Here is a 21,426-nt window from a genome sequence, read left to right as displayed (position 1 = left end):
GTAAATAGAGATGCCGACGGCACATTTTATAAGGATAACGTGTGTAAAATCAATGACTCGCTGGATTAGCTGGAGCGAGGCTCTGCAGTTTTATTAAAATGTACTTTTGCCCCCGATTCTACGCACAGACATTGGATTTTGCAGCTGCCGTGTGGCCTGGTATTACCAGTGTTTAATTACGGCGTAGTCGATAATAGACAGATTTATAGATTTGTTTTTGCACTGCAGTTACATAAATATTTCATTAGATTTATCGCAAAAGCAAAACAGTAAAAACAACACAAAGAGGCAGATTTATTGTCTCTGCTCGCAGGGCTGCTTGGATTATTTCTCCGTAATGCTTTATATTCATTGAATTTCTGTGCGGCACTGTGGAAAATGTTGGTAAAGTCGAAGAAAATACAGTAAACAGACTCTCAGACAAATTCTCGAATGATGGCTTCATTAAAGGGAATGACCCCGGCCCAGAGTTTCTTTATATTCAGCAGATTCTATAGAAAACCTCCCATGTCCAGGGTTGAGGACGAGGAACGTTGCCCTCAACAGGCAGTATGTTGAAACTGTCACAGTGATGTTACAATGTTACTGTGCTTTTTTTTTTTGTTCTCTGTGACAGTGTGTTCTATTAGAGGTTGATCAGAGGTAAAGAGCGATGACAGATGAAAAATACACAAGAGGATAAATGTTGTATTGCCACCAAGATGGCAGTGAATTTTCGACTTTTTGGGGTCAGCTCATATTTCATAAAAACGCTTCCTGTTGGCCCTGACCACCACTAAAAAGATAATAGACTGCAGCCCCCAAGGAGTGAGGACTGGACCAAAAATATAGCTTCTAACAGAAAATGTGTCAAATACACTGACAGAAATGGCCAAAGAAAAAAAAAAGAAAATAAAAATTATCAGCCGAACACATGGGATGTGAATGAGAGGATATCAAATGAAGGTGAAAAGGGAAATAAAGGAAAACCAAGTTCCTGAGAGGTGTTTGGAGGAAAATAAAAATGTCTGTTGGCTGTGAATAAAAATTAATAACTTGTCTTAATGGCAGGAGACGGTGAACATGTATTTATTTAGTATTGAAAATAGCAATTTAGTCATTTCCCCATGTCACTTTCCAAACTTAAGAGCCCTGTGTTGTGGCTCTAATAGATTTTTTAAAGTGCTGTATTCTTTCCCTCTAATGGAAAATTGATTTAAAAAAAAAAAAAGCATTCCCTCTTTGATAGATTCATTTGGCAGCAGGTCTCTGATCTGTGTGGCACACTGTGGGTAAATGAAATCAAATGGCGCGGCACATTACAGTCATATGAGAGTGCTGCCTTCAATCTATGTACACAGTAATAATGGAAAGCCCCTGACAGTTGAAAGCCAGGAGAGGACATGTGGCGGGAACTGTAAAGTGTGCTGTTTCAATCGAAAAATATTGGCATTTATCAGACGCAGCTCTCAGGAGTCCTGTTCTTTTAAATGAACCTGTGAAAGCACTGTTTTTGTGGCTGCCGCCAATTTTGTCACATTATTAAAATGTTCCTGCCATTTTTTTTTTTTTTGTAAAGGCGTACTTTTGTTTTCCCTTTGCCATTATATGGATGCAGTGAGGGAGGACATGCAGATAGTTGGAGTCAGAGCAGAAGATGCAGAGAACAGGGCAATATGGAATTCAATGATTCGCTGTGGCAACCCCTGAAAAAAGGGACAAAGCCGAAAGAAAAAGAAGAAGACACAACTATAGAGAACTGCGATGTTACTCAAGTTAACATTAGAGAAGGAAGGGAGAGGCATAGAACCTCAAAGAACACCATCCCCACTGTGTGACTACTGAGTGACAAACAACAGCACTGTACTTCAGTGTAAGACCAGTATACTAGCTGGAGAAACTGTGTTTACTTCATCTTTGTAATAGCAAGAAAAAAATATATATATAAATATATTTACTATATATTGTAAGATTTTACTATATATTATATATATAATATATTTTACATATATTGTATAGTAACTATATATACTTTTTATACAATATATAGTAAATATATATTAAATATATACCCCACCCCCTTCTGTTTTATCTTAAACAAAGAGGGAAAGTGTCCATTTACCTTGTAGCGTCCACGTTATACTGAGGTGACACAGTGAATTTTATAAGACCAGACACCCAACACGTGTTCCAGACCACGTGCAGTATCGCTGCCACTTTTCTGGGTTTGGTTCTTTGTCCATTTTAAAATTGGAGCCGGTCAGCCATAACTAATTTGATTAAAGTGGATAGCCACAGAATAACTGCCTCGCTGTGTGAGGTACGGCCCTCAGAGAGCATCAGGGATATTATAGCGCTAGGCGTCGCTGAAAACGCGAGCCTGGAGCCCAACACATCTTCTTAATGCAGGCGTATATTGTCTTCCAGAGGCATTACTGTGCTGCACGATGACCAGGAGGAGATGAAAGTCGTAAAGCAGCCCCAGCAGGGGGATTGTACAATATTTGGAAAATACCTCCACAAAGAGACAAATGTGCAGCTGTTCAACTCTGTATTTACACATACACTCTAAGTACTGCAACAAGGGGGGGGGGGGGGGGGGGGGTCAACAACTCTCACTGTTTTCTGCAGGGTGTAAATATATAAAAAATACAAAAAATTATAAAAAAAAAAGTTTTCCAAACGCTTTGTGTGAAGTTTGTACAGGATTATTCTGAAAGAATACACTAACATTAGCACGTGAATGCTAATAATGCTAATGCTAAAACAGCAAACTACAGCTATGAGAGACAGGAACGTTTGTTTAGGAGTATTTGGCAGATAAACCAGAGAAGGTCTTCAAGAAAATCAGAGATTGGTAAATCACTAAGGCATTTTATTATTTTTTTTCTAAAGTCAATAAACATCTGTGGAGGCACTAGAGCCTCAGTGAAGTCTGAAAGATTGATCCACCAGGATCCATTGATGCCACACACAGAACCTCATTAAAATCTTGTATGTTTTCCAAATAACTTAAAAAGAAAATAAGTTACAAGTCAATAGGTTTGAGTGTCACTGTTTTTCCTATAATTCATTTTAACTGCACTTCTGTTGAAGACAGAAATTCAGTGAAGTATTGGCTTCAAAATTTCCTTCCTGGATTTGACTGTTCCCCACTCATATTCAGCAGTTTTTTAGAGAGGGAAATCTTTTGTTGTGAAGAAAGAGATACCAGTTTCTGTATCGACAAAGCTCTGCTGGGGATGGCAAAAGTCAGAGATGAGAATAAGCAATCACAGACTCCAGAGTGTGGAGAAGGCGGGTCTGAAAATGTGGATCCAAAAAAAAAGTAATCTAGCAGCCAGCAGGGACTCACAGCAGTCAGTTGGCATTTTCACTAGCACAGGTTTCCACATAATGCATTTTCTGCCAGTATAATTATGATTGGCACGTAGTTATCTCCACATGTTGAGCTGGATGTCNAAGGCCAAATGGGGCAGCGTGGTAACAACTCATACAGCTGTGTCCACATCAAGGCTTTGTGTCAGTGAAGATGGCTGCCGTGTCACAGCTGACCTGTGAAGCTGAAGACACGGGACGCCCCGAAAAGTTCAGGCAATCACACAACGGCTGCCACCCACAGTGTAATGAGGGTTAGGAGGCCATGCTGGCTTTATCCCCTTCTAATGAACACAAGTACTTTACTGTCCTGGCACAGTGGCCGAGATAAACCACAAAGACCACCATTGTTGGGTTCTGGAAATGGCTACTTTGTCGGTTTTTGTGTTTGAGTCCTAAACTCGCCATTGGCTTTTGTTGGCTTCTGTACTGACCCAGTTCTCTGAGCACAGGTCTTTGTGGTTGGAATTCCTTGGTTTTTTTTTTCATAAAGGCCTGTTTTTGTCAGTAATTAAAGCATTTTTTTGTTTGTTTTTACTTTTTTTGATTAATTTTAAGAGTATTAAGGGTACTAACTGTTGACTGTGTTACTTGTTTGAATATAATTTTTGTGTTTTTTACTACTTTTATTCTACCTGACAGAACCATAGAAGTATAAGATGGAAAACACCAATTCTAGTGTGACATGAAAAACAATATTTTGTTTGTGCAACCTCAAGGCTACATTTATTATTATTAGTTGTATAGCAATGAATCTTTGTGTAACTCAATGATCTCTGGCCTGTATTTGTAAATATGTTCTGACTGAAAGTCCAGTAATATACCCTAATAACTATAGAATAGCTACACAAGTTTTATAAATGAAGTTAAATATACTTGTTTGGTGTATTCTGAAGTATTGCTTGCGTTAGTCAGTGATACAATGTGGTTATGTTTGTTCATAATCACTGATAGAAGCGTAGCATCTTAAACAGGTGAAAATGTTAAGATTAAAGTTTTAGAAGCGTAGCATCTTAAACAGGTGAATGTTAAGAATGTTAAGATTAAAGTTCGCAGAAATCGAACAAGTGCAAATTAGACCAAAGTCGACCTGTGGTAAATGGCAGAAAACATGTTCTGTCCAAACAAATATCAGTACAATTAGGATGCAGACTGTAAATGTCACACATTATTGAATACTGCTCAATAGTTTCATGTTTGTGAATTTATTTATGTGTGGAACATTTTTTATGCATTTACGTTTTGTCTCTATAAGTGAAGTGTATTCATAGGTCAGAGCTTCACAAACTCACCAAAAGGCCAGATTTCAATTTAAAATTAAAAAAGGCCGAGAAATAATGTATGTTGTTTACATAGCAAAAAGCTAGCTGAAAAAGCTCAGGTTAACCAAGAGAATAGGCAACATAGCTCAAATTAGCTTAAATTTGGCCTAGAACATCCAGAATGTTTTACCTATAGCTTACTAAGCAAAAAATAAAATAATTAAATTAGCTAAAATATTATAGATGAAAACCTAAAACTAACTCTAGATCAACTCTGACAGAAACAAGAATTCTGCAGATCCACAGCTGTGAACAGCAGGGCTTTTCATCCGGTTTTATCAAGGTGCAGTTTATCCAAAATGTACCTCGACATTTCCTGTCTAATGACTGGCCTGTGGCATTATTGAGTGCTGACATGCCTGAATTATTCCAGGACCTTGTCAGGAAATGGATCCTTGGAGGCTTGAGCAAGTCTCAGATAGACCTGATACAGTCTCACCTTGTGAGATTGTTCTCCTTACACCCTCCGCCTCTGGCAGCAGAACTGAGGTGTGTCGTTGGCCTCCTGCTCTCTCAACAATTGCATATTAGCACCGAGTGCCTTCCTCGCTCTTACGTAAACATCTGTCTATTACTGGATGGCTCACAGGCAGTGCAATCTTCTCACGCATCTCCACAGAGATGCACAGGCGAGGAAACAGCAGGGTACACTGTGCACACCATCAAGTTAAATAACAGCCGTTACATAAGGACACCATCTCTTTGTGTTGTTTTTTTTGTTTTTTTTTTGCCCTTAGTTTGGTCATAAAGACTTTGTCTTTGCTGGTATGGATTCCTCTCAGTGCTTTTAAGGTGTTAAAAGGTCAACACCTGAATGCAGACAGTTAATGATACACTCCGAGAGCCAGTCCTTGTTACAGTTGGTCCCAGTGTGTTCACAGCCACACTACTACTGATACGGTGATGTTCTGCAGTGTACATATCAAGTGTCTGTGAGTCATCCCCGTTAGCCAATCATACGCTGCTGGGTCTGCTGGTTAAGAACTTAGAATTGAAACTGATACCTCATGGAGGTTCGCATTGGTACTGCATTTGTCACTGCATTTGTCACTGCAAAAAAAGGCGAATTAAAAACAATTAATAAATGTTAAAATACAGACTTTTTTTCAGAATATAACCATCATTGTATAAAAACAAGTGTCATCTCTTCCTCTCTCTTTGTTTTTGAGAGGGTGTTTTATGATGTGTAAAAAAGTGCCCATCATTCTGTTATGTAGTAAATCAGTGTTGAAAACATGGTACTGCACTCTACCACCGGTGTAGACAAGGGGCCAATTAAATCAGAGCATTCTGCCGTGTTTTGAATTTTAAAGGGTTTTGGTGCCGGCTCTTGTGACCTTGCAGTTTCTGAAAGTGGCCTTGTCTTGGCTCTTTGGCTGTTGTTCTGTTGCATTATGTACTTGTATTAGTTCCATCAGGTTCGTGTTGTCTCAATGCAGATCATATATATTCAGTTTTCAATCTTGTTAGACAATGCAGGAGTAGTTTTACCTTGACATTTTTCCACGGTGAGCTCCACCATCCTCAGAAGTATTAGAAGGGAAAAAAGTGCAAGAAAAACAACACATTAAAAAAGCACTCAGACTGTGTCAAAATCCAAAAATGGGTTTTAGAAAAGGGAAAACAACAGGTTAAAAAAAAACAAGGATTCCAGTTCAGCAAAGACCAGACAACAGAAGTACAAAAACAAACCACAGTGACGCAGCCCTGTATTAGAATGTCAATGCAGAAGAATGAAAATATGTGAGATCAATACATCGGTCTAACCATTCATGAAACTGAAACAAATGCTACATTGTAAATATGAAATACATCTAAACAGCTAAAGTGTGCATAAACATACCACGGAGAGACGAGGATTCGTTTTAACACAAGAAAGAAAAGAATTGACCGGGAGCTAAAATGGCTGCTGTGTTATCTCCGTTAGCAAAAGCTAGCTAAGCTGTGTGGCTCTACAGTGACTTTTATTGTCAGGTTAGCTCATGTGAAAAACATCAGAAGTCACCAACGCTGTAGCGACTGCGCTAAGGTAAAAAAAAAAACAAAAAAAAAACAGCTGATGTCACACAGAGACGTTTCAGCAGGTCAGGGTAAAACTCCACCTGGATTGTTTGATTATAAAAACTTGAGGTCTAAAATGTATTAGAGTGTTGAACTTGTTGTTGTTCACCAGTGCTCAGGCTTTTACTGGTACATAAACCCTCGATGGAAGCCATAAAAAGGAGCAGATAACTCCTGTTGACTGAGTCCTCTCACCACTAAACTTTAGTTGAGTGCCTGCCAAACAAACTGTCCCCACTGTAAACAGTCGCTCAAGTGCTTTCCAAGTCGCGCGCGATAAAATTAGGACGGCTGCACAATAATGTCCCCTGGACGGTTTGTCTTTTCTTTGCACCAAAGCTGCCAGTACTAGCCACATGCTAATAGTTTTGTCCATATCTCCTTAAGCACTAGCCACACACACTCCCCTGCGACCCGAATGTCCAGTGTATGTTTGTGTGCGTGTGCTTTAAAATATGCGTATGTTTGTGCAAGCGTGTGTGTTTGTGTGTGTTTGTGTGTGTGTCTGCAAAAGCTTTTGTTTATCTCTGCACTGCCTTTGGTTTCCCTATGATTTCCCTCAAGCCTTATGTCTTTTGTCATGTTCTGGTCTTCTGATTGCTTGCTTATGGGTGTCATTTGTTTTCTCCTCCTCCCTGCCCTCCCCCCCCACTCCCCCTCCCACTTCCCTGTCCCCCCTTCCTCCCCCATTTCTCCCCTTTTTTTATTTGCATGCTGTTCCTCCTGTTCCACACCCGCCATGTCCTCTCCCTGTGTGCTCAGACCCTGCGCCCAGCACTGAACCTGCAGCTCATGGTTGGTATCTCTACTTTCCTCTTTTTTATGTCTTTGTTTTTCAATGCATATCCTGTCTCTGCAGCATGTCTACTTTTCTACTGTTGCTCTGTGAACGTTGTTGTTTCAGGCTGTCAAACTGCACCCCCTACAGTATCAATCATTTATTTATCACAGTGATATGTAACCTTCCAAAACAAATGTTTCTCGTCACATCCACTGCAACACAAAGATGTCAACTCGCCCAGTGTCCTCACAGAGACGCAGATGATCGGAACATGTGGAATACTTGCTGCAAACTAACCAATTACTGTGTTTCCCTGAAGGTGCCACGGAGGAGTAAAACCAGCTCTGAGGCCGGAGCTGATAATATCGACAGCGTGAAATGATTTTGCGTAGAGGCAAAAATAGACTTAATTTACTCACTGACATTAATTTAAATGACGATGATATGCATCATTTTCTCATTTTTTTTTCCTGATTTGCATCCGATATATTATGACTGGGGAAAAAAATTATAATTCAAGAACATACACACATATTCATTTTCCATTTCACTTACCTGTTTAACAGACTCAGTCAAGGTCAAAGTGAAGTCCAAACTTTTGTCTTTGGGAAACCAACTGGAGGAGTTTGAAAGACCCAAAACAGAGGTCCATTCATGACGCTAAAGACTGCATATAGATCCAAATGTTGCTGCGTTTCATTACATTTATTTAATGCCTAACAGGAACCATTGGTGATGTGAAATATCTTTACAACTCCAAGTTTCTCAGCTTTACATCACTTAAACCTGGAGTAAGGAGAAGTATAGCATTAACAACTTTAAAAACTATTTGTGGTTATTTAAAAGAAAACACTTGGGTGAATTGACTGATCGATGGAATGATTGAGTGAACGAATGCATGAATGGTTAGCTTTAGTAAATGTATCCATTGGTTGGTTTAGTAAAAGGATCAATATGATGCTGGTGTAGCATCAGGCGGCTAACGTTTCCACACAGCTGCAGCAGTATTCAGCCTTTCTCTGTGTAAGTGATTTTGGCAGCTCCCATTGCCCCCCCACCCACAGAGGCTTTATTCTTCTTTTTTTCTGAGTTGCGCTCATGAGTTTTTGAATGGTTGCCGCAGATGTTGTGTTCCGGCACATAATTATTTTTTAAATGCTACTAATTAACTGCAGTGATGCATCATGAATATTTTATTTTTATTTACTGGAAAATTCACTGGTGAAGATTTGAATTAAGTACAGTGAACTGCGGCAGTGCAGAACAAAACTGCAGACAAAAACGAAGAAAAAAATTGGACATCGCCACCTGTTGGCAAAGCAGAATTTCAATGTGAAACCTGAAATGAAAAAGAAATTATAGTTGTTTCATAACCAAATATTTGTAGAAGTTTCTTTGCGACCATTGAACCATTGAAGGGTTCCCTGTTGGTCACACACAGTATTTACTGTTCCATGATTTGTGATTTATCATCTTCTCCATCTATGCTAATCTTTTCTTCACAACTGGAAAATCATTTACCAAGTCAAAGTCACATTCAATTGAATAGGAAACTAAAACTAAAGGGCGTTAAATTGAATCAGGAGATAAATCTTTCAAAAAAGTTTCCATTTACACTGGGCTCCACAGCTCTCTCTTCAATACTATACTATACAAACAAACTGCTAAAGCTTTTGAAGATTTTTTATATGAAACCAGTGAATAGTGTTGATGTAAGACAGACTCGAATGAAGGTTTGGCCAGGATACCGAAATCCAGTGTTTTCCTAGGACAGTAAAGGTATCGCTGGCATCGCTTTCATTTAAATTTGTTAAGCTAATGTGAACTAGCCAATTAGAGTTGGTTTACAAAAAATACTATATATATATATATATACTGTATATCTATGGCCGTTTGGTGCCATCAAACATCATCTTGATTCTAGTGTTATTGATTCACCATCTGGAAATTTAAAGTTTTTTTGTTTTTTTTTTACTTATGTTCAGTGCCAATGTTAAAAGTGTCCTAATTTGGCAGAGGTACAGTTAAATATAATTCAGTTTTTTTCTGTTTTTGCTAAATTACCCCACACCAATTTTGTCCAGCTGTTCGATACATCGGCTCAGAAGAGCTCCGAAACTGCAGACTTACTTTACATTAGCATCCCCCAATTTTTTTCTTCCACTTTATTGTTCATGGAAGCTGAGAAAACCTGGCAACATGAGAGAGGTCGCCCGTAGTGTTGAACCCACAGAGAGTAACCACTCATATCTGCAGCTGTCTCGGGCTTTTATGGCGCTTGATAGTGAAGTTTCAGCTCATTGTTCTGCTGTCAGGGCCTCGATTTAACTGTTTTGGTTCACGCTCACTGCTGTCACAGCAGAACCGTCGACTGCAGCAGACAGCTGTTTTCTGAGGAGGCTCTAAAAACCATCTGTGCGCTCCCTGCTCAGCAGAAAACCTCAGAGAGAAACTGTCACACACTATTGCTAGAGAGCATAGTGGGTCCTCAAGTAGATCCAAAGACAAATATTTTTTAAGGCCTTGGTATTAGCAATGGAAAAACTTGGATATACAGTACGATGGTCATGACCAAGCATTTATTTCGTTTAGTTATTTTGTTTATTTACTAAGTCTTGTGGCGGACATGCTACACTGTGGAAGCACAAAAACATTTTTTTAAATAACTCATTCCCTTACCAAATAATTCAGATACAAAGAAATATTCCTGCTCCTAATCCTTGTCATAATTCTAATCTAAAGCCAACTCTAAACATAACTCCAAGCTGAATCATGAAATCTACGCACAAGGACAGAGTGAGGAATGAGGTTCTGCCTAGAACCAGATTTTTGTTTCCATAGGGACAACAGGTCTAAGGCTGACTAGTAAATTAGTAGATATTACAAGGGCACACACACTCACACACATTATAAGAAATAAGAGTACACACACACACACATATATAGTACACAGACCGTTTGTAAATCCTAACCAGAACTGTGTCCTTTACACCAGTGTTACCAGTCAATGACTCTCACTGAAATTCTCCTAAACCCAACACACATCTTAATCCTAACTTTAACCAGAGGCTGAGACATTTGTGTTCTGCCTCATTAGAAGCAGATTTTGGCCTTGACAGGTCTTAGCCAACTAACACACACACATACACACACATACACACACACACAGTGCTAAGGAGAGATCTTATTAGCCAGTCACCCGTGCAGGAGTCCAGGCTGAATAGTAAATAAAAGACATTGATTAGATAAATAGTGAATCACTGTGTAATGAGTTGGATTTCAGGCCCAGATTCAATGAATATCGACACCAGTGAGTCAGTGACTGGCAACACAATGATCAAAAAACCCAGACTGAGTCTTTTCCCCCCGGTGATGCAGACGAGAAGTTATTACACTGAAGAATCCATTGAGCAGAGTGAAAACAGACTGTAACAGTACATGCTCTTAAAGCTGTTTAATTTAACACGTCTGTCATAATTCACAGAGCCATGGTGATGCCATGGAAACACAGCAGCACACACCACCGCTGCCGCTCATGATGATAATAATAATAACATCTAAGTTGGTTTAAATCAAGTTAATAGGTTGCATTTACAATTATCAGTGTTACGGAGGCACTTCTAATCAGAACTAATCAGGAATTGCTGCGACCTTGTGTGAGAGGAGAGCGGGGGGGTAGACGGGGGGCAGCCACTTATTATAGGGTTTAATGTGTAGATGTGTCTTTGCGTGGATAAAAAAAATAGGCAAATATAGGAGTTGTTTGAAATTGTATTTAAAAAGTTACCACATGCTCCACAATTTAAAGAAAATCTCCTCCTGTTTTTTTCAGTAATCTAGTAGTCCGTAATCCTCCTGTTTAAAATGCTCCAAATAAGGAAGATAAAGCTGTTTAATTTTGCCATAATTTACTCCAGGTAGCAAATGCTTCACAAAAATTCTTTCAAACCAGACTTGGTTCTTGGGCCATTGGTAAAGATTCTAAAATCAGCCACACGGGAGGACTAGCTGAAACCCCTTGTCCATAGAAGGACAGGAATCTGGACAGGACAACACAAAATGACTAGGGCAGGTTTTGCAACACTCTTAACACTGTTAAGAAGCCCAAAACTCTGACAACTGCACCACAGTGCGCCCCCTTTGTTAAGTTTCAACACTGCTGGTGTCTTTGTATTTGAGTTCAGGAGTTTTTACCCCGACCTACAGGTTTACATAGATTCAAATAAAAAGTTAGAGACTCACCTTGTTAACTCTACACATAAAACCACACAACCTATAACAGAGACCATTGAGAACCTCAGTGTTGAAGGAACTCTACTGATGAAATAAAAAAGCTGCAGCTTCAGGGAGTGGGGCGGGGGGGCAATATTCCATTAACGTAAAAATGTAATCAATATGTTGCATGTGCAGCTTATAAATCCATCACTAGGTTTAGAAATGTCGTTCATTACTGCTGAGGAAAAAAGGGAGCATTTCATGGTTTGTCGACTGTTACAAATAATCAATTGCCTGCTATTTTTCACTGAAAAACCCAATTTCACATCAGTTTGAGTCTTATGGAATAAATGAATGCTAATTACGCAGAAGTTTTTGAGGCAACACCTGCACCTTTCACTAATGTATATTCACCAAATAGAGCATGAATATTAATGAGGCCTCATCTCCATCAATCCACCGTGTAAATCCATTCATCTGGTTTTAGCACATCACCATTTGCCCTTTTCAAATATTTTATGAGGGGGAAAAACTGTAGGTGAATATTAATTTCTTTCTTTCTCTCTTTGACGATTTCAGCGCCATTTAAATGGTCACACACTTGGTCTGACACTAATTGTTTTTTCACTTACTTTATGAAGAAGAGAACTTAGGTAAACCAAGGTGAAACTTCTTGATTGACACCAAAATGGTCAGTGGACAATGTTCTCTTGCTAATGCAAAAGCAGTGTTTTGTTCAATTTGTAAAAAGAAACATTGGTTGTTTTGTTTTTTTTTTTTTTGAAAATTTAGAGAAAGAATATAAGCTCTGATTTCCAAAAGTGAGGGATTGTTGGACTGTAGGAAGAACTCTGGAGTGGCAGTAAAGTACTTGAAGATGATAAACGGTAGTAGCAGTTGTAAATCTGTCGTCAAAGATTAGCTATTGATCATTATTTGTCTTTTTCAAATATCTTATATGAAGGAAAAACTGAAGGTGAATATTACCAGTTTAACAACAAGTGACATTAGTGTTTTTTTATATAGTACAGTACAGTATGTAGAAGTCAAAAAAGAAGCTCCTTTTAGTCTTTTGAGATTCTGTACCGAGTGCCTCAAGAATATGTGTCAGAAAAGGCAGAAAAGTACTTGATGGTGCAGTAGAACATGGGTGAGAAATATATATGCAGCTTATATGTTAGATAACACAGACAAGCAAGTCAGTTAATGTTCTAATAAAAACCAGAGTGCAGTTTGTATTTAACTATTATGATTATGGTATCAATATTGAAACAAACAAATAGATAAGGCGTAGGTGCCAAACCAGGTTCAAATCTACGATAAAAGCACCAGCTTTGACCATTGACTCTTGAATGTTGTTACCATAGCAATGCCCTGTTTGTCAGGACTTAAAGAGTGAAAAAAAGGGAATGAAACAAAACTTTACCAACCGCCAAAAATCTCAATTTCCCTCTAAAATAGAGCAGGTAGGCGAGAGGAGACTGCAGGGAGTGAATTAAAGATGCAGCGGAGAAAATAAGAGGCTCTCCAAGATGAACTGCCAGTAGAACATGTCGTCTGGGTCTTATTATTACCAAAGCCTAAAATGATAGAGTCCAAGAAATTGCAAAGTTTCCAGACAAAATTACTGATTTCATTACGCACATGGGTAAACACCACTGTCCTTCTGGCTCTTGTAGGCTCTCGTAAAAAAAAGTCATTTCAGGTCGGGAGAGAGTTTGGGGCGTCAAAGACAAAAAAAAAAAAAAGAAATATAAAATAAAAAACAGACAGAACTGCAGTTCAGTAACAGTTGAGTTGACTGATTGTTTGGATTTAATGTATTTCATTTTACTCAACAAAAATATGTGCAGAAAATGTGTTAAATGCAGCAACTCCCTTTTGTAGAAAGGATTATTGTTGAGCCTCCCTGAGTTAACACATTCATAGCTTTAGTTTCAAACTCTACTAAATTTTAAAACTGAATAACTGATCAGAATAAAACAAGTTCTTTTTTTGTTTGTTTTTAAACTGCAAGAAAAATACAAATGTCAGTGACTGTTTCCCACTGTGGGACAAATTGAAATTGAAATGAATTTGCCTTTCTGTGCCTCCCACTGTTATAGCTCCTCACTAGTTTGTGAGTGGCTTCAACTAGTTATTATTGTATGTAAATATATATTTTTTGCACAACTTGATCACCATTTAATGTTAATTTATTTTGGCTAAATTTTACCTTTTTTTATGCCACATGTTTGTATTATAACCATGTTTATGGCTAACACCTTGATTCAATTCTTCCCTAGTTTGACCTTGACGCCTTGACGTCGTCAACTCCACCTTAAACAATACGCATATTTGATAATAAACTAAAATATTATCATGTTCCATTAAAGCTAAGTCAAATGTCACGATCGAGACTAAAAAAGATCTACGGAACATTCATCAGTAAACGAACTGGACTTGTGGTCCATTAGCGCAGCCTTACATTTTCGACTTTAACGTTTATCCCATACTCACCCTGTGATCCGACTCCATCAAGCTGGGGTTAATCCCAGGTTTAACTGAGGCCAAAACCACCTCATTATCTTCAAACCAAACAGAATCTTTTGAAGGCACACAATCATCAAACTCACGCCGTGGCCGTCAGACTCCAGCTGCTGTGTTTCTTTAACCTCCCCACATGTGAAGTCAGCAGTGCCACCTGCTCCTTTGATAGTCAGTCAACCCAAAAATCGTGGACACTTTTGCTTTTAATTCGGAGCAAAAAGACCAAACGTCAAAGAGAGAGAAAAAAAACTTCTCAAATGAGGGAAAAAAAATAAATAAATAGTACAAAACTTCTCAAATGAGGGAAAAAAAATTAAAAAAATAAATAGTATCCAAAGTTATCTGCTAGTTTTTTTGGTGCACGGTGTCTTTAGCACCTTAATGAATGCCTTGTCTCCTTAATGGCATCCAAATGTGACAGCTTAGTCCTCGGATTAAAGCAGGAAGTCCTGTGACTCACCTCCCACAATCCCGCTGTGAGCAAAGTGCCCATTAAACGCCTGTATTCCTCTCTACTACCAGATCTCGGAGGTGGCTCAATTATCCCACTACCTTTGCCGCGCGCTGACAGCCACGTTGGCAGGTGTGTCCTTTTACAGAAGCGCTCTCCCCCCAGACGGGAAATTAGTCCGTGCAGCTGGCCATCAGCTAAAGCAAGTGACACCTTCCACCAACATGGCCTTTCATTAAGAGTGAGAAGAGATTGAAGTGAGAGGAGAAGCGCTAACACTGGTAGAACATGCACCACTCATGTACTGACTTGGACGCTATAAGGTTTCTAACACTGGTAGAACATGCACCACTCACGTACTGACTTTGAGCGCTATAAAGTTCTGTTTTGGGGTTGTTGTTTTTTTTTTTCTAGCTGATGGAAATTGCAGTAACTGTGAAATTCTATACCTAAATATGTACATTTCTTATAGATTATTAGATTTACCCGACAATAAAATATCCCACCACAGCGCCACCCGTGGATAGGAAGCTTAAGAACTCTTATATCCATCATATACGAAGAATATTGCAGAAAATATTTTGTATCAGAGTATGCAGAAATATATTATGTCCTAATATAAGAATTATTCTCAGGTGGTTCCTCGACTTATCACACCTGGAGAATGTGAGGAACTGATTTAGGATGAACTACAAATGCAACCAATAAATGTACAACATGATCTTTGTTGGCCATAACACTTGTGTTTATTGGTAAATCAAATCAAATTTCAGTGGGTAATATACCTAACTGCTGTGGTGAGTGCTTTACGAGGAGGTCTGTGAGAGTTAATGTGACAGCAGAGGCTGCCGTGATGATGCTGCAGGTGTTTTCAGATCAGCAGGTAACTGAGCGACAGATGGTGATGATTGACAGTCAGGATTAACGTGAAATCATGGCTCTGCTCTGTGTGCAGCTGGCAACATGACACACTGAGACATTTATTTATTCTTTTAGATTAGAGGTAAATACAGTTGAAAGTCATACTAGCAAATACTTTTTTAAATAATAATTTTTAAATATTTTTGACTCTGCTAATTTGATCTTTTAGCTTTTTCGCTCACTTTGACCTATGTTACGACTACCAAAGGTAAAGTCACATATTTAACTATCTTTACATTAATTGTGGAGAAACTTTAGCTGCTACTGAGTTAATATTTACTGATATTGTATCTTTTTTTTTCAGCTTTAATCATGTTGCAGATTTTGTTTAAGAGCGCTCAGCTAACACTGGGATCGTTATACTGCTGTGCTTTTTTACAGCTATATTAATTATATGAGCTTTCTGGGGAGTCAGCTACAAGTGCTGCGGAACAATTTTCCTCGCCATTAACTAGCACTTGACGCTGTTTTACAGTTTACAATAAAGACGGAGCCTCAACATTTTATCTATTGTTCAGACTGATTAAGGCATGGCTGGCTTTCAGCATCCAAAACAAACATCTTAGAACTCAAAGGTACTCAATCTCCTGAAGCGGAAAGTTTGAATTGTATTAAATATATATATATATAAGTCATTCTTTTAGAAAATTATACCAATCACAGAACCTTGAAACTTTTAAGTTGTGAGCCATTTTCACGTCTGAAGAGGACAGATTGGTCCCCGCTCCGTAAGTTAAAAGCAAATGTGGAAAAACATTTTGAAAAGTCATTATAGTTGGAGATCTGCAGTGGTTCTCATCAAATCATTACTTTCATTCTCTCAATCCATTCTGCATCTCATAGTCAATATACTGTACATACTGAACACTTGGAACACCTGATGGGAAAAATGCTGCAAAACAGTCTTTTGGCATTTTTTGATGTAGTTCTTTGTCTATTTTTTTCAAGTTTTGGTAAAACCCATAAATGTTATCATTATTTGCTAGTGCTAAGTGTTTCTAAGCTAACATATTTTAGCTAGTTGTTCGGCTGTAGTTCATCTTCAAGGCTCTTGGCACATTTGTACTTGACTGTTGTCATTTCTTTCATATATTTTGGCTAAATTGTAGCTTTAATATAGCTTTTTCAGAGTTTTTCATGTTTGTTTGTTTTTTTGTTTGTTTTCATCTTTTAAAAGGTCTATACTTGAAGTAGAGAAATGTCACTGAGAAAAAAAAAACAAGTTTTGTTTTGAACTCAACAGTTCTGGGTGTGAAAGGTGTGAAGGAGAATGATTCTTAAAATTTACTCCTCACATCTTTTTTGCTTCACAAGCTGTGAAAAAATAAAAACAGAAAGACAGAAGCAGCATGACCTACACGATCCTCTCTTTTAAATTCTCTGACTTGACTTTGCTTTGTGTGCTTCAGTGTTGCCATGACAGCAGCTAAGTCCTGCAACTTTTATTAGACAACGTTGTATTGTTACCTTGACCAGCCTGATGCTGAGATGGGCATGAAAAAAATAAATAGAGTATTAAGTGTTCTGTTGTAAACATCTCAGTTTATTGTTACTGTTATTTATTTATTTATATATTTTTGTTATTTGCAGTTTTCTTAATTACTTTGGCCACTCTCTTATCCATATTGAATTTTCATTATGCTTCAAGTCAAGCAGCCAAGTTAAAGTTAAAACAGCTTTGTAATGATAGTAACAGGTAGCAGGTAGATATTTAAAAACAACTTTGGCCTAAACATAAGGCAGAAAAGTACCTTAAAAGTGTCACTAAAATATAACAAAAGGAAGTAAAATGTATTAGTTAAATATCAGAAGTGTGAAAAATGACACTGACATTTCCTGTTTGCTTTTGTTCAATTGTTTGATGATTATTTAGACCGAGAGACATGCACCAAAAAAAAAAAAATAGAAACACCAAAAATCCCAGTGTGTGATACCTTGGTCACTGACTGTATCCACTTTTAGCTTTTAGATAAAACCCCGGTCTATGATGTAATCTCTATGTAAAATTCAGCAGCTTTTCTCTCGTCTGTATTTCTTCCCCTCGTCACCATTCATGCGTTTAAGATGGACTGAATTTTCTGTGAGGTAAATGGGGGATTAGAGGCTAACGTCATGCACTTTGCTCAGCTGAAGGGTTTTATTATCGCTCTGAGTGGCAACGATGGCTACACCTGATGGAGGCTGTGCCACCGCGACGCTTTTCAAAGATGGCCGCGGTGGCAGAACAAAGCAGGCGTATGGGAATAACAAGTGAACTATTCCGCCGTAGCCATAGCCGCCATCTTTGCATATTAACAGACTCTTGACTCTGAAGCCCCTGCTACTACATGTACTCCACTGTGGCATAAGGCATCGTGTGAGAGTGACTGTTCACCCTGGTCACATATTTTTGTTTTATTTGCCGAAATGGCGTTCGGCACTAACCAGCTCTCGCCGTAATATTCTAGAAAAGCACTGCTCTGCTAAGGAGACTGAGAGAGAAAGAAAAAGAAATAATTTGCTATGGCTAATATAGTTGACTTTTTCATTTTGGACTCTCCATTTGCTAAAAGGTCAGTCCTGTCAAGATGATTTGCACTTAGTCAATTGGGGATATTTGCATGTTAAAGTTCACCCGAGTTCAGCTAAGTCTCTCATTTTTCGTTTCAGTGGCATCAGGTTGTATGATGTGTTAGCACCACTTATTTCACGCAGGAATTTCAATGCAGGAAGCTATGCCATATGTTGATTGTAAGTGTTAGCTGGTGGTTGTCACGGTTACCGCAGTGACACAGAAGGAGATGTATCTAGGTGGAATTCACGCTTTAAGAAATCAGACCTTTGCCGTGAACAAACCAGAGAACCAACTCTGGGCGTTAGTACCAACAGTTCTTGTTGATTTATGGAAATGCGGGAGTTTTACCGATGCTACAGTTTGAAAGAATCGGTGTAAACAGCCAAATCTCTGGGTGCTGACCTTGACCACAGGACGCACCGCGGTCTGTTTACTGTGTGTATGTAAATGTAGTCATTGTCTCGAGCTCCTCTCAGCCGGGATTAGGCCCCGGTTTCCTTGGCACCGCTCCTTCACTCAGAGCTGTGTCTGCTCTCTGTGTACACAAACCTCCACACAGGCCCCGATGTCATTTCATTGACTCTTCTGGCTCACAACAGCAGCGCTCACGCCCGCCGCTGTTGTTGTTATTATTAATAAGACCACAGCAGATACGACTCAGAAGTCAGGATTTAGGGAGAACAGTTTTATTAGAGTCTGACGGTTCCGTGATTCTGTCAAGGTTTGAAGCACTTGAACTGAACAGTTCAGGAGTCCGGTGCTTTCATCGTCTTTTGACTTGCTTCTGTTTTTTGCTTTTTCCCTTCCGTGTCATCTGCGCAGCGTCTTTCTCTCTGTCATTATCTGGTTTCCATCCGTTCTGATTTCTGCCCCCGCCCTGATGGCTTTCACCTATGTTCAATTATCCCCACCTCCCTGTGGTCTATTTAGACTCTGTGCTCTTCACTCTCTTTGTCACTTCATCTGTTCACTTTGTGTCAGTTCATGATCCCGATGCTGCGCCTGTTCCTTGGGGGCGACTTATTTTTGTCTCTGTTATTGCCTTTACTGTGAATAGACCAGTGGGCACAGATGAGAATTGAGTTTAAAGAGTGGGATGAACATGTACTGTGTGGGTCAGGTCTAGACATAATATTTCTGTTTTATTGTTTTAAAGTTTTCTTTGACTTGAATTTGACTACAAGCTAGTAGCTCACTTCTCGGCCAATCTACAGTTTATTATTTTTGGCTGAAAAACTGACTTTTAACTATTGCTGTCATACCTGTATGATGTAAATATTTTTGTGTACTTTTAATGATTTTATTAATTATAATAGTGACAATAGTTTGTTAAACAAACTTTAATAACCTCACACTATTTCTTCCTTTGTTTTTCTTTAGAATCTTTAACAGTAGCATTAGCCTTTACTGTGCTAACAAACTAGTGTTGGCTAAATTTCAGCTGTTTTCACTGTTAATTTTTGATTTCATGAGTAAAATGCAACGCATCTCTCTGCCTTTAAATCATAATCTTAAGTATCTCAGAGGGAGCGGTGAGCCATCGAGTATTTTAACATAATGGAATCTCGCCCCTTGAGTTAGAGTTGAGTCATTCATTATAAACATACGGCTAATTGTAACTTTGATATTTGGTGTCAGATTAAAAAAAGAGAAATAAATCATTTAGCACCAGAACACAAGCGGGCCTATGGCCACTTTTCACCGCGCTCCCATAAATCCATGGGAGTTTTTTAGAATCAGCCGAGGCTGGAGGCGGCTTAGTGACAGCAGCAGTGAAGGGTGGAGGGTGTGTGTGTGTGTGTGTGTGTGTGTATAAATGTCTGGGTGAGTTGATAATAAGAGCAGAAAGGCCAGTCTGCAGGATGGAGAGAAACTCTGCTGGGCTTGAAGTTTTTTTTTGTTTGTTTTGTTTTTTTTGCAACACTGTCCCCATTATCAGGACTGATGTGCACCTCTACAATAAGCAGCAAAGTCATTTGGCCTTGGGAGCCATACAGAGTCTTCAATGTGTTGGGATAAGTCACTGCTGAGACCACTAAAATCCATTATTAGAAGGTGTTTATCCAGCCCCAGCCATGGCCTAGATACAGCTTAATATCCTGAGAACAGTTACACACCATAATTATGTTACATTTTGGATGGAGACAGGCTTTGATTAGATAAACGATGAATAGCTCCATCAGTTTAAAGGAACAAGAGAAGAGGAGGTGCGAGGAGATAACACTCCGGTGGCTTATTTTTGTAAAACGTTTACACGTTTGCCTCTCCATCCTGTCACCGTGTTATTATAAGATCTTAAATTCAATGCAGTAGCTGAGGTGTATTTTACACTGACTGGCAGCACAAACCCAGGAAGTATGCATCCGGTCTAAATGATGTGATACTGGAACTCTTTTACGGCATTAGCCAGGTGTCTCTTTCCTAGAGTCAAGTCCCTGGTGTTTTGAGTCAGAGTTTGAGTTAAAGCTAAGTTAAGTTAACTGACTGAGGTTTGAGACAATATCGGTAAAATATCATTCCGACTGAAGGAGTAGTCTAACTTTTTACAGTTTAATGTTGTAATCCAAATCTCTTATCATGTCTGAGTCAAATCCCTGGAGTTTCAAGTCAGACTTTTTAAATCCAGTCTAAGTCAGACTGCTGCTGATTCATTTCTGCCTTTGAGTCCGGTTCGTCAGCTCTTGTACTGTAGCTACCAAACCAATGACACATTTAGCATCACAGTGGAAACTTTTCCCCATTATATTAGCAGCAGATGAAGCCTGGAGTCATCGGTGCTGCATCTAATCCCATGGGACAAACCATTAATTTTAAACATAAAAACAACACAATGACCTTTATGTAATCAGAGGGGGTTGGACTGTGAGGAAAACTGCTGTTGTGTGCATTATGGTAAATGTAAGAGCCATCCATTTTTATTACCCCTGCCCTTACACGGACAAGGAAAGGAAATTAACTTTTTTTAACCCCCTTTTATACGTCTAAAGGAGAATTCTCCGTGTTTCTAATGCAGTTCAAGCTTCTGTTCCTGTGTGGTTTAAACTGTTTCTATTCAAAGTCTGGAGGCAGCATGGAGTGGTATTTTGTTAGCTGCATTCTGTTAGCTTAGCTTAGCTCAGCCTCAGCTTTCCTTCCAGGACTCAGGGCCCATTTCACTGACACCTTTCCTTCCAGGACTCAGGGCCCATTTTAGAAAGTCAGTGGTAATGTGTTGTTTCCAAAGCATGTAAGACCA

At 38.9% G+C, this 21,426-nt stretch overlaps 1 protein-coding gene across 8 annotated transcripts in view; it reads left to right on the top strand.

The window, feature by feature from the left end:
• cadm1a (cell adhesion molecule 1a) overlaps positions 1–21,426 on the top strand; it is a 327,808-nt gene that overhangs the window by 296,090 nt on the left and 10,292 nt on the right. For 5 of the 8 annotated variants that reach the window (XR_001761612.2, XR_001761614.2, XR_001761611.2 and 2 more), the window contains one exon: positions 7,503–7,535. The exons of 2 other annotated variants lie outside the window; for them this stretch is intronic. Coding sequence is in view for 2 of the 6 variants with exons in the window: in XM_017041665.2 (XP_016897154.1) it covers positions 7,503–7,535 (33 nt within the window). In the remaining 4 variants the exon portion in view is untranslated. Of the gene's footprint in view, positions 1–7,502; positions 7,536–7,840; positions 14,537–21,426 lie in introns of those variants that run through there. One more of the 8 variants, XM_025065432.1, reaches the window with a different exon arrangement.

Source organism: Cynoglossus semilaevis, chromosome 19 (genome assembly GCF_000523025.1).
Source record: "Cynoglossus semilaevis isolate Cse_v1.0 chromosome 19, Cse_v1.0, whole genome shotgun sequence".
NCBI lineage: Eukaryota > Metazoa > Chordata > Actinopteri > Pleuronectiformes > Cynoglossidae > Cynoglossus > Cynoglossus semilaevis.
Note: the sequence above shows the minus strand (reverse complement) of the source record. Positions and strands in the feature narration are given on the sequence as shown.